Below are 12,612 nucleotides of genomic sequence, written 5' to 3'. Positions count from 1 at the left end.
TCTGGAACCTGCCCCGAGCCTCCTTAACACCTCGTAGTATCCTATTTAGGAATCCATTTTCCACAGCTTCATCCAGATCCTTCCTGAACCTAATTATACCTTCTCCCAGCTCCCATCCTGGTAGAAAGAGTTCTGAAAGATTACCACAATTGTTTGGGCCTCTTTTTATTTACGCTAAAACAGTCCCTTCCAAGTTTCTGTGGCGGTCCCCAAGTCGCACCCCACCAAACGCCAGAACATCCGTCCCCATCCACTCACTTCCTTCAAGGACCTCACCTCTGGCTCTTCTCAGCATGCATGTTTCACCGTGCGGAAGCTTTCCTTTTCTTTTTCTTTTCCTTCCCACACTTTTTAATTGCAAAAATAACACAGGAATGTACGCTCCTTGTAAAAGATGCAAACAGGACACCGGGACACCAAGGGAGAAAATGGAAGCCCACCCACCTTCCACCCCTGCCCTCCGACCTCCGGACTCTCCCGATAGGTAACTGTAGGAAATGTTTGCCTATGGATTTTTTCTGGGCGTACATCCCCATAAACCAGAATGTTTTTTCATAAACGAGATCATGTTATACAGATCACTCTACAACTTGAAAAGCTTGTTTTTTTCAGACTATCCTCATATGCGGAGGATGAGTGTAGAGCCCACACTGCTGTGGGTGTCTGGAGAAGAACGCTAATAGAAGCCATGGGTAAGTATTTCCAAACAAAATGAGGGAAATAAAATTGTATGCAAAGTTTTCCAGAAGCACTTTGTGTGTGTGTGTGTGTGTGTGTGTGTGTGTGTGTGTGTGCTTTCCTGAGTCTCGCCTTACCCAGCCATTAAGCATACAGCCTGCCCCGCACAAAACATCCCTGCTTCCCCAGAGCTATATAAGACATTCATTTCCAGGATTCATCTTGATAGTTCTCCGGGGGTTGGTAAATAAATATCACACAGGAGAAGTCGCTGGGACCTGTCTCTTGCCTTCCTCCATAACAATAAGCAGAGTGGTGCGGTAGAAAGGACAGGATTGGGAGAAAGCAGACAGAAGGTCAGTCCTGAGTTGCCACTAACTTGGGGACCTCCCCCTGGGGCTCCATTTCCTCACCCGAAGGAAAGATAACGCTGTAATAGGTACCCCTGGGCGGGGGAGTTTAGGATCCAAAGACACGGAAGGTACGAATGCACGTTGTGTGCTCTAGAGAGCCATCACAACTCTGTGAGTTGTAATTATTAAATCAGGAAATGCTGAATTCGACTGAGCTGCGCAAACGGGCATTTGGCAACTTTTACTTGCGTGCTCACGCGTTTTCTGGGGGAATTCAACCTCGCGGTGAGCAGACGCTGCCTTAACCGTCTCGGGGGTGGCCAGGGCGCCACCTGCCGGCAGAGGAGGAAGCCACCGGTGCGTCCCGGCGCCTCGGGTTCGGTGACCTGGCTCCTTCTCCGGCCCCGCAGCGGATCCGTCCAATCGGAGCCCGGTTCCACGTCCCCAGGTGACTGGGGGGTGCGCAGCAGAGGCTCCTTCGCGGTCCCGGCCCCCAGGACGGGACGGAATCGTCCCACACACACACACACCCCCGCCGTCTCCCCCCGGTATCCCTGGGCAGCAAGCAAGAGAGGCGGGAGACCGGACGCTCGGCCTTGGCAACCCGGGAACCTGCTCCCCAACACAAAGCCGCGGCCGCGCAGGTGAGCGCGGCGGAGCCACGTGATCCGGTAAACATCCAGGGACTGAGCCACGCAGCCCCAGCGGGCCACGGTCGCTCCCTCCGCGCGCCTCCCCACCCCACCCCCCACCCCCGCAGGTTTCGGCCACCTCCACTCGGAGCCGGGAGCCGAAGGGGCGAAGGTGGGGGGAGCAAAGAAAGGAAGAGAGAAGGTGGGCGCGGCCAGAGACCACCGCAGTCCCGACCCCGCGCCCCCCCCCCCGCCGCCCCGGCCCAGGCCGCCCAAGCCCCCAGTCCCCGACCGCCCCGCGTCCCCAGCCCCACCGCCCAGCGCTCCATCCCCCCCCCCCCCCCCACCGTCCGGCGCCCTCCGTCCGCCAGCCTCTTCTCCAGCCCCGAGCCCCCGACCGCCCGGCGTCCCCAGCGCTCGCCCCCCAGGCCCCGCCGTCGCCGCGCTACTCACCGGCGGCTCCCGTAGCCGCTGCCGGGGGAGCCGGCGCCCGGCTCGGGGTAGCCGTGCTGCTGCAGGGCTGCGGCCGGGAAGGGGTACAGGAAGCCGGTGGCCAGCGCCGACCCGCAGAGGCAGCAGCACGCCCAGGGCAGGAGGAGAGCCAGCTTCATCTTGCGCGGCCGCCCGCGGGGACCCGGAGCCCGGGCGGCAGGACAGGCGGGAGCGCACCCGCGGCCGGACCGAACCCGCGGCCCCCGCCGGGAGCAGAGCGAGCGAGCGGGCGAGCGAGCGGAGCCCGGGTGCGAGTTGGAAGTTTCTGGGGGGCGCCCACGCCTCTCCAGGGCCGCCTTTTCAAATTCGGCGAGGTGGGCTCTGCGCCGTCAAAGGGGGCGTGGGGCTTTTTCATTAACCCTCGGCGGTCCGGGGCCGAGGAGGCGGCAGTGGCTGCAGAGCTGGGGGTCCGGGGGGGCGGGGGGGGGGGGGCTTTTCCGCGTGCCCGGAAGGCCAGACGTCGCGCCTGCGTCCTCGCGCACGCACTCTAGAACCTTCCCAACCAAGCCCTCTTCGGGTCCGCAAACGCTCGTGGGATCCCCGCTCCATGCCTGGCAATTTCGCCTGGGCGATTTTAATCCCCACAACGTTGCCCTCGGTATTAGATGCCACCATTCCCATTTTTTAGAGGCGGAAACAGAGGCCCAAAAGAGTTAAGCCGGAAAAAGAGCACGCTCTTGGTCTAGGGCCCTTTGGACAAAACTACTTCACACCCAAGCTTCCTTAGAATCTTCTCCCTTTTCACCTCCACCCTCTACCTTGCCAACTCTCTCTCTCTCCAAGGTGAGCTGTAGCCAGGAATGAGGAAAGCGCTGGACTTGGGGGTGAGAAGTTGTCCTTGGAATCACCGATTCATGAGGCATCAGATCTGGAAAGTAGCTTCAGGGGAGGGGAGATCGGATTACAGTCCCACCTTTTACAGATGGGCATGCCGAGTCCCAGATCCCACACTGAGCCCATGGGCCGCCTGGCCCCAAGTTGATCTTTTCTGGGCTGCAAGATCTCCAGAGCGCTGTACCTCAAGCAGGGGACAGGTGGGGCCCAAAATCTAGGCGGTGTCCTCTCTCCCCAGATTGAGTCTTTCTAATTCTCCCTGAAGCATCCTAGGGGCTGACAGAGGCCCCAAAGCTGCCTCTTGGCCCCCCTAACTAAGAGCTCCTAGTCTGTAAAATGCCCCGAGGTCTGGAGAGAAGCCATCCAATATGGAAGTGCTTAATGGGCTGCAGTACATTTTGTAAGAGAATTCTGGAATTGTTTTTAGGGGAATACAGGAAGATGCCGTTGGAGATGTGAATAGAAAGGCCCACTCCCGTGGCCTCTGTCCTCTTGTTTACATATCCCATATGTACCCTCTTGAGTACCTATCCCCAAACATATCCAACCCGCTTCACCTTCTCCCCAAACTACCCATCTTTCTCCACTCGGCTCTCTCACGTCCTGCTGAGGCCTCGTCAGTGGACTTCCCAAGTCCCGAGTCTCTGCCCAGGACTCAGGATGGATACAGTCCATCTCAGAGTGGGCAGTGCATAATGGGAAATGTCACTTGGACCTAGAACTACTTCCTTCAACTTGCCCTCCATTCCTCTCTCAAGACCTAAAAGATTTGGAGAGTTTGGGTTATCAAGGGATTTTCAGGGCCTCCCCTAAAGGAATCTGAACTGTGGTCCCTGGGCAGTTGGCTAACACCCAGTAAGTGGTGAGGTCATTCCCCGCCCCCCAGGAATTTGTAAGCATTCTGTCTTCTTCCTTCCTCTCCTTTACTTGCATAATGAGACCTTAAAGACCAGAGAAATTCCATGTAGCTATAAATTAGCTTTATGCTGCAGGCGTGACATGAAGGGAACAAGATTTTTTTTTTTTAAGGATTTCGTTTTTATCTTAAAGTCATTTGTCCGGTGCTACAGGCTGCACCCAGACGAGAGAGGTGCAGAGAGAAAAGAGGGGATAACACTATTCTGTACACCTCAGGATTCTTTTAGGATGGAAAGCTTTAGGAAAAGAATTAATTCATCCCGGCAACTTCAGGACTGAGACAGTTGTCTGAGTTTGGTCCTCCGTTTCATATGTAGGACAGTAAGTTCATTCTGGCCCCACGAACGTGACCAGGAAACTTCTGTGTGTTCAGCACCATGCTGTGCACAGTGAGAGCTGGTAGAGAAGCAAATAATATGGTTGTCACCTTCACGGTGCCTGCACTACTCTTCAGGGAGGCATTAAAATGGCAAAAGGCAGGGGCACCGGGGTGGCTCAGTCGGTTAAGCGTCCAACTCTAGATTTCGGCTCAGGTCGTGATCTCGTGGTTTGTGAGTTCGAGCCTTGCGTAGAGCTCTGCACTGACAGTGTGGAGCCTGCTTGGGATTCTCTCTCTCCCTCTCTCTCTGCCCCTCCCCTTCTCTCTCTCTCTCTCTCAAAATAAATAAAGTAAAAAAAAAAAAAAATAGCAAAGGGCAGCCAGCAGTTTGGACAAAAGTTCTCCAAACAAGAGGCAGTTCCATTTAGATGGTAAGGGAAAAGGCAGATGCATAAAATCAGGAAAAGAAATATGATACCGCCCACACCACCCAGACCCAGAAGCCCCAGGTCTGTTCCGGGCTCCCCCACTCATTGCTGATGACCTGCAGAAAACTCCCCTCTCTGGTCCTTCCCAGTGTCTTCATTTGTAAAGTGAAAAGTGTATTGGTTGTCTCTGAAGATCTTTCCAGGTCTGGCCTTCAGTAATTCACTCTTCTCTTCGTCCTCCACTCCCCTCTCCAAGGCACCTGTGGATATACCCAGCCTTACTGAGCTGTCACTCTTCTACGTAAGATTTTCAGCTGCCACCCCCCCCCCCAAGATGGGGCCGCAGGAGCCAAGAAGAACGGAGAAGGGTTCAATAGCAATACGCTCTAAACTCCCCCCAGAGAACACCAGTGAGTAGAATCCCACTTCAACAGGTACCAGCCCTGTGACTTTGGACGTGTTACCTAACCTCTCTGAGTGCCCTCATCTGTGAAACCAGAGTAATAATCACGACACCTAGGGCATGGGTTTGCTAAAAGAATTCAATGAATTCTTCACCTGCAGTGCTTGAATGGTGCTGGCACCTTATGACAATTAATGTTCATTATGGTAATTTGCAAGGCTTTGGTGAGGGATAAAATTGAAGAGCACCCCCCCTTCTCAACCCCCACCCCCAAGTGGGGCTGACCAGGAGGCTCATATCCCAGGGTGCAGAGCTTTCTCAGACGAGACTCTGAGAGGCCCCGGGACAAACCCAGTATTCCAATGGTCAACAATTTAAAACCACACTTTATTTTATTTAAAAAAAATTTTTTTTTAATGTTTATTTCACTTTTGTGAAAGAGACAGAGCATGAGCAGGGGAGGGGCAGAGAGAAGGGAGACACAGAATCCGAAGCAGGCTCCAGGCTCCGAGCTGTCGGCACAGAGCCCGACGCGGGGCTGGAACTCACAAACCGCGAGATCATGACCTGAGCCGAAGTCGGACCCTTAACCGACTGAGCCACCCAGGTGCCCTGAAACAAAACTTTATTTTAAAACAAATATGAGACTATTATTGTGAAGGATGTACAGTTTGCGTGTTTTCTTTTTAAGATAAAACTTACTTGTGGTGAGTGGGATGTTTGAGGGCCCTGAAATAAAGGGTCAGGCAGTACCTCAGTGAGTCTAAGGGTCTTCAATCACTAGCACTGATTGGCTGGCCTAATCGGTGCTCCACCCACCTGCTTGTGTCTATATTCCACACTGGTGCCTTGGTAATCCCACAAATACCCGTTAGCACTTCGGGAGAGGCAGAAGCCACTGTTCCCAGGAGCCCAAGACATTGGGCCATAAGTGCTTGGAGCTGGGACCCTGACTGCAGGGCTGACTCCTTCCTCCTCTCTTCCTTGGTGACCTTGGGCAATCACAGAACCTCTTCCCTCCCAACCTCAATGTAACGAAAAGCTGCTGAATGAGGCTGGGAGGCTTTCCTGAGCTCCTCCACTGTTTGCCACAAGCCTGACATGAACAGGCAGGGGTCCTCGGAATTACTTTTCAGACAAGGAGTGGAGACAAGTGATTTGTCCAGGGTCCTGTGCTCTCTCTCCTCCTTTTGCAAGTTCAAAAGTGCCTTGAAAACGGGTTGTTTGTACAAAGATGGATCAGATTTCTTGGTGGAAGGAGACAGCCCCCCACACACACATACACACACACACACACACACGAAGAGTGGGCCCCTCCCCAACTCTGTTAGCAGGCCTTTCTGATAAGAAAGTATCAGTCAGCATCCTCTATCGCAGACAAAAAGCAGATCTTCTGTTCTGCTGAAGTCAGCAGAGAGAGCCACTGAACAGAGAAGTAATACTCATCAAGCTGAAGCCAAGGTAAATATTGACCTTCTGGCATGATAAATCCTCCTGTTAATCTAAAACAGAAATCTTCCCCTCCCCCCGCCCAGTGCCCTATTGCACATGGATTCTCCGATTCCCCCCAGAAGTTCAGGGAGGCCACATAGGAACGGAGAGGTTTTCACACTGATTTCTCCAGCAGCCCGTAATCCCAGCTGTTCCAGATCCCAAGACAGCACAGAAGTGGGCACGGTTGACTCCAGGTCGCAGGACGGTCACAGCAGAAGGGCTTCTTCGTTCTGCTCCAAGCTTTTTGTCCTTGGGCCGGGGCAGAATGGGGCCAAACATGGACACTCTGCAAGATGCGAACCCTGAATTTTTCTTCTTTCCCCCGCACACCCCCACAGGTGTCCACCCGGGCCCTATAAACAGGAACGCTGCTTTGCCCAGCACGCCTGCAAGTGTAAGCCTACCTGTTTCCCCCAAACACCGGCAGTGAGATAGATGTTCAGAAGACGGCGAATTTGACGGCTGCCACAACAGCCCATGATCTTAAACAGAAGTTTGAAGGGGGGGGGGGGGGGGGAGTGTCAAAAACAAAACCTAAAAAACACTAAAAAAAAAAAAAAGGTAGGGAGTGTGCCCAATCACCCACGCTAAAAGCCCAACTTGTATGGTGATAAGTTTGCTCCCTAATGTGGCCACAGCCCAGCAAAATGCTTCCCAAAGAGCTTAACGAGATGGTTCGATGATAAACAAAGGAAGGCCATGTCTTCGTGTGTTCCTTCCGCTGCTATAAAGAACACCATAGGCTAGGGGGCTTATAAACCATAGAAATTTATTTCTGACAGTTCTGGGAGCTGGAAGTCCAAGATCAAGGTGAGGGCCCACTTCCTGGTTCATGGAAGGCCATCTTCTCTCTGTGTCCTCACATGTCAGAAGGGGCAAGGGAGCCCGCTGGGGTCTCTTTTATGAGGGCATCAGTCCCGTTCAGGAAGGCTCCAGCCTCCTGAGCTAAGCACCTCCCAAAGGTCCCGCCTCCAAATACCATCATACTAGGGGGTTAGGATCTCAAGGGATGGATGGGGAGTGGAGGGGACACAGACATTCAGTCCCTTGCAAGGGACTAAAATTCCAAAATAAAGAAGAGGCAATGCCCAGGAGAGTGTTGGCCTTACCAGTTTTACCCTGGCACACGTATGAAGACAGTGGGGTGTTTAGACACAGTAACCCCACATCATGATGGCCCTCCCACCAGTGCCCGAGCTGAGGGTCTGTGATGGGTAGTTCTTCCCAGGGCTCCTTACTCCCTGCACTGTCCAGTGCTGCAGTTCAGCACTTGGGGCTCCTGCCATGAGAAGACCGTAAAACAAAGCAACGGTGAGTGACTGGGGAGGTAGGAGTGGCCACGGAGGGACGCTGGACTTAGGGAAGACCGGCCGGGAGTGATCCAGACCTCCCAAGTCATGCAGGGAAAAGGAATGAAACTTGTTCTTTGAGCCCCAAGGACAACTTGGAGGCTAATGCATGTTGATGTCCGCTGAACACAAAGAGAAATTCGTGAGTCAGGTAAGTGGAAAGCAGGAGCCAAGGCCCTGAGACCGTGGTTCCAGGCCCTCGGGGCAAGAAAGGCACCTCATCAATGGAAGACTTTCCCCCAAATGGGCCTGAGTAAGTCTGGGAGAGGAAACTGGTGTTCACCAACGTCTGGATCAGCTGCCTTCTCCAGAGAAGGCCTCCCTCCCCCAGCCCCCCCCCCCCCCCTTGCAGCTGGGCAGGGCCATGTGGCTAGCTCTGGCTGCTGGGTAGGAGCAGAAGGGACCACGCCCACTTCTGGGCAAAGAGAGGTGAAGGGGTATGACTTCTCCAAGCCCTGTCTGTCCCCCAGATGTTCCCTGGGCTGGGCCTGGGTCAGCCTGGACCCCTGTGTGCAGGAGGCTTTCCCCCACCCAGCCCGCCCTCTAACTAGCGCTGGAGAGCCTTCAGTGGTCAGCCACGGAGATGTCAGGGACATCTTACTACTGTAGCATTGCCTGGCCTTTTCTGACTAATACATTAAAGGACGTATGTGTGCTTTGGTGGCTTGGTGCAAAGGGGCCCTTTGCCCTGCAGAAGTGGTCAGAAAATGATCTCCTATGGACAAGATTGAACCTTTTGGTGCCTGTCCATGTGCGTCTATGCAAGATCTGGGTCACGTCCCTCTCTTTCACTTTCCCAGATGTGTCTGTCGCTCTCACTAAGCAAATCCTAACGTGTGGCGAACCAAAGGGCACAGGTGAGGCTCTGTGCTAGGCCCTGGAGGTGCCCAGCCGAATCAGACATCAGTTTCACCCACAGCTGGACTTACAGGAGGACCCTTAGGAAGGACGCAAATAAGGAAACGTTGTCCCTGACGCCATGTGATCCAGAAGTAACAGCTCAGAGGAGGCTGGGGATTCGGGGGTCAGGGAAATCCGTTTGAACTCCGGAGAGGCCTTGAAGCAAGAGGAGAGATTTGAACAGAGCTGAGAGGCAGGGAGGGCACGGGGAGCAGGAGCAGGGGCGGGGGGGGGGGTGGCGGGGAGGGCCTGGGGTGGAGCGGAAGGTGCCTGCTTAGCTCCCACCTGTGCACCCAGCAGGTACCGTGGTGTATGTGCACCCAAACCCCTTGAGATCTGGAGAGAAGCCACCCCCCACCAAAGGCAGCTGTCCGGGTGAGTGAGGGCTCTACACTGCTCTGTGGTCTGTCCCCCGACACCCTTCTCCCCTACTCCCCAACCCCAACTCCAGGTTCCATCCTCCCCTCCAGACCACCTTGGAAACCGGTGAGGAGGGGGACAGGCTCAGACAGAAGGGGGACAGTAGGGAGCCAAGTTCTTCTTCAAGCAGGTCCAAAGTCAGAGGGCTGAGGAGGGGTGGGGGTTGCAGGTTGGGGAGCAAAACGAAGGTGTGTGCCTGGCATGACAGAAGGCAAGCCCTGGACACGGGTGACCATCGGCGGGGTGGTGCTGCCACCACTCGGTCAGCTCACTCTGCATGCCCAGTCCCCTGGCTGCCATGGACCACCCCTCCCTCCCACATCTGCATTGTCTCCCAGGGGCCCTCAGACTCAGCGGGGTAAAAGCTGAGCTCCACCCTTAGGGTCACTGCCTGTCCACACTTGTGTGAATTAAGGAAAGGCGGCCCCTGTTTTCGGGGTGGGCACACCCCCACCAGGCTCGGCCCGCAGATCCCAGGATGGGCGTCAGCCCCCCCTTGCCCCTCCGCAGCCCTGTGGGCCAACCCCCACCCCCGGGGGCTCCTCTGCGCACACACCACCCGGACTGAAATCCGGTCCCCCTGCCCCGTATCCGATGGGGTCTCTAAATCTGGTCTATTCTAGATGACTCTTGTCCTCCCCCACCTCCACACCACCTCTGCATGCTCCAGCTCCAGAGGGACACCTCTGTTCCCTCAACGGGCCAGGATCTTTTCCATTGTTGAGACTGCACAGCTGGCTCCCCTCTGTCTGTGCTGTGCTGCAGACTGAATGCTTCCGGCCCGCCCAGACTCACGTGTTGAAAGCCCACCCCCAAGGCAATGGCCTTAGAAGGTGGGGCCTTTGGGAGGTGATTAGGTCATTAAGGTGGAGCCTCCTGAATGGGGATGAGTGCCCTGCTTTTTTGTTTGTTTTAATGGTTATTAAATATTTATTTTTGAGAGAAAGAGAGACACAGAGTATGTGTGAGGGAGGGGCAGAGAGAGAGGGAGACACAAAATCTGAAGCAGGCTCCAGGCTCCGAGCTGTCAGCACAGAGCCTGACGCGGGGCTCGAACCCATGGACCGTGAGATCATGACCTGAGCCAAAGTCAGACGCTTAACCGGCTGAGCCGCCCAGGCGCCCCATGAGCACCCTTCTAAAAGAGACTTCAGAGAGTTCCCTTGCTCCTTTGCCGTGTCAGGAGACAGATGTCTGTGAACCGGGAAGCAGGCTGTCACCAGACACAGAATCTGCCGGCACCGTGGTCTTGGCGGCCTCCAGAAGAGTGAAAAACAAATGCCTGTTGTTCAGAAGCACCCCCGGCCTGCGGTGTTCTCTTTCAGCAGCCCGAATGGACTAAGACCCTCTTCCACCCTCCGTCTGTGTCCCCACCCCGCACGTCCCCCGTGAGTCTCCTCCAGAATCACTAATCTCTAATCTCTAATTAGATCACAGATCACTAATCTCTCCAACTAGGACGATGCCCATCCGGTGCCTCCAGAGATCTTTCCACAACATCCTATGCCCACACCCATGTTCCCTTGCCATGCCTACTTCTTCACACATCTGCCGTCTCCCCTACAACACACTTCACACTCCGAAAGCAAGAGTCATTTCCCACTCGTCTCTGTGTCCGTGGGCCTGAGAGGCTCACACCCAGTCAAAGCTTAGTCAATATTAGCCGGTTATCTGAGTGAATCAGTGAATAATTTGGTTAATTCCCCCAAACCCCCAGGAAGAAGAGAGCTGGGGGCCAAGCTGCTGTCCCCGGGGGTGGCATCTAAGGGACATTCGTGCAGGTTTTGGGCCCCGGACCACAACTGTTTACTGTGTGTCCTTTATTTCTTTGTATGTGACAAAAAAAAAGAGAGAGCCACAAATGGAAATGGCAGGTGGGTTCTACAGACGACAGGACCAAAAGAAGGAATTTGCCATTCATTGCAAGAGAGACCTAGCACCTGACCCACTCATATCTCTATCTAAAATTACTACATTTACTGGGGCACCTGGGTGACTCAGTCGGTTGGGCGTCTGACTTCGACTCGGGTCATGATCTCACAGTTTGTGAGTTCGGGCCCTGCGTCGGGCTCTGTGCTGACAGCTCGGAGCCTAAAGCCTGCTTTGGATTCTGTGTCTCCCTTTCTCTATCTCTATCCTTCCCCCACCCACACTTTGTGTCTCTCTCTCAAAAATAAATAAACATTAAAAAAAAAATTTTTTTTAATAAAAAAAAAATTACTATGTTTACTACTTAAGCAAGAATTGCCAGGTAAGATCATCAAACCAAAAACCTCCACATAGCCTTGGTGAAGATCAGCCCACCATCACTTTAGAAAGATTTACCCCAGGGGCGCCTGGGTGGCTCAGCTGGTTAGGCATCAGACTCTTGGTTTCGGCTCCGGTCATGATCTCATGGTTTCATGAGCTGGGCTCTGTGCTGACAGTGTGGAGCCTACTTGGGATTCTCTCTTCCTCCCCCTTTCTCTGCCTCTCCCCCACTCCTGCTGTCTCTGTCTCTCTCAAAAATGAATACAAAAAATTTTTTAAAAAAAGGCTTTACCCTGGAGGTCTTTGTTGCGCATAATCTAAAACACCTTCCCCGGGCTTCTCTGAAGGCACGTTTTGCTGAAAACCAGACAGGAAGGAAGGCCATATTCCCTAAGGGTGGCTTTGATACTAAGACCCAGAAGAAAGAGAATAAAAAGTTGGTTCCACTTGATAAAACCCGTATTGCAATTTACTATTACCAAAGTGTCCGTTTGAAGTCAAAACAAGTTCTAGATAAGCCCTTCATTGAGAGACCAGAAAAAAAGGGGAAGGGGAGATTAAAGCAGTCAGAGTGGAATTCTGATTAGACAGTCATTAATTAAGACATGAAAGTCCCGCGGAGTCTTCTTTGATTGGAGAAATAGTTGATTACAGAATTAAAGGCTTTGGGGGAAATCTTTGCATGCCGAAGAGAGCCAAAAATTAATTCTGGGATTTTAAAATTAAGGCATTATTAAAGCTAGGGCGTTGCTTGTAACCAGAAGACCATGTCAATTTAATCAGACTCTTATGGGGAGAGAGAGAGAGGGCAACTGGTGGTTGGTTGCCAGAGGGGAATGGGTAGGGGATGGGCGAAATAGGGGAAGGGGATTAAGAGCCACAGACTTCCAGTTATAAAACAAATAAGTCACGGCGGATGAAAAAGTACAGCATAGGGAATACGGTCCATAATATTGTAATCACTTTGCATGGTGACAGAGGGTAACTATTTCGTTATACATATAATTGTCGAATCACTGTGGTACGCCTGAAATCGGTGTGATATTGTGTATTAACTTAACTCCAAGTTAAAAAAGAAAAAATTAAACCTTACAGGGGAGCAAGGGAGTCAAAGTAAGGAACCATTTTCTTTCAAAGCCCTG

The 12,612-nt window shown here is 53.3% G+C and overlaps 1 protein-coding gene and 1 long non-coding RNA gene across 7 annotated transcripts in view; one reads left to right on the top strand and one right to left on the bottom strand.

The window, feature by feature from the left end:
• Window positions 1-2,274, bottom strand: part of COL26A1 (collagen type XXVI alpha 1 chain) — a 165,941-nt gene extending 163,667 nt beyond the window's left edge. For both annotated transcript variants that reach the window (XM_058711070.1, XM_058711071.1), the window contains exon 1: window positions 2,117-2,274. In XM_058711070.1, coding sequence (XP_058567053.1) covers window positions 2,117-2,274 — 158 coding nt within the window. The remainder of the gene's footprint in view (window positions 1-2,116) is intronic.
• Window positions 2,275-2,356: 82 nt separating this feature from the next.
• On the top strand, window positions 2,357-10,809 carry LOC131501241 (uncharacterized). 5 transcript variants are annotated; one of them, XR_009256704.1, is made up of 4 exons: window positions 2,357-2,469; window positions 2,786-8,757; window positions 9,098-9,175; window positions 9,844-10,809. It is a non-coding gene; the product is annotated as an uncharacterized LOC131501241 (long non-coding RNA). The 5 variants fall into 5 exon arrangements; XR_009256705.1 differs by lacking the exon at window positions 2,357-2,469 and having other exon boundaries at window positions 2,587-2,938; window positions 4,911-8,757; XR_009256703.1 differs by lacking the exon at window positions 2,357-2,469 and having other exon boundaries at window positions 4,911-8,153; window positions 9,101-9,175.
• Window positions 10,810-12,612: the final 1,803 nt, after the last annotated feature.

The sequence above is a fragment of the Neofelis nebulosa genome, chromosome 18 (assembly GCF_028018385.1).
Source record: "Neofelis nebulosa isolate mNeoNeb1 chromosome 18, mNeoNeb1.pri, whole genome shotgun sequence".
Classification (NCBI taxonomy): domain Eukaryota; kingdom Metazoa; phylum Chordata; class Mammalia; order Carnivora; family Felidae; genus Neofelis; species Neofelis nebulosa.
Note: the sequence above shows the minus strand (reverse complement) of the source record. Positions and strands in the feature narration are given on the sequence as shown.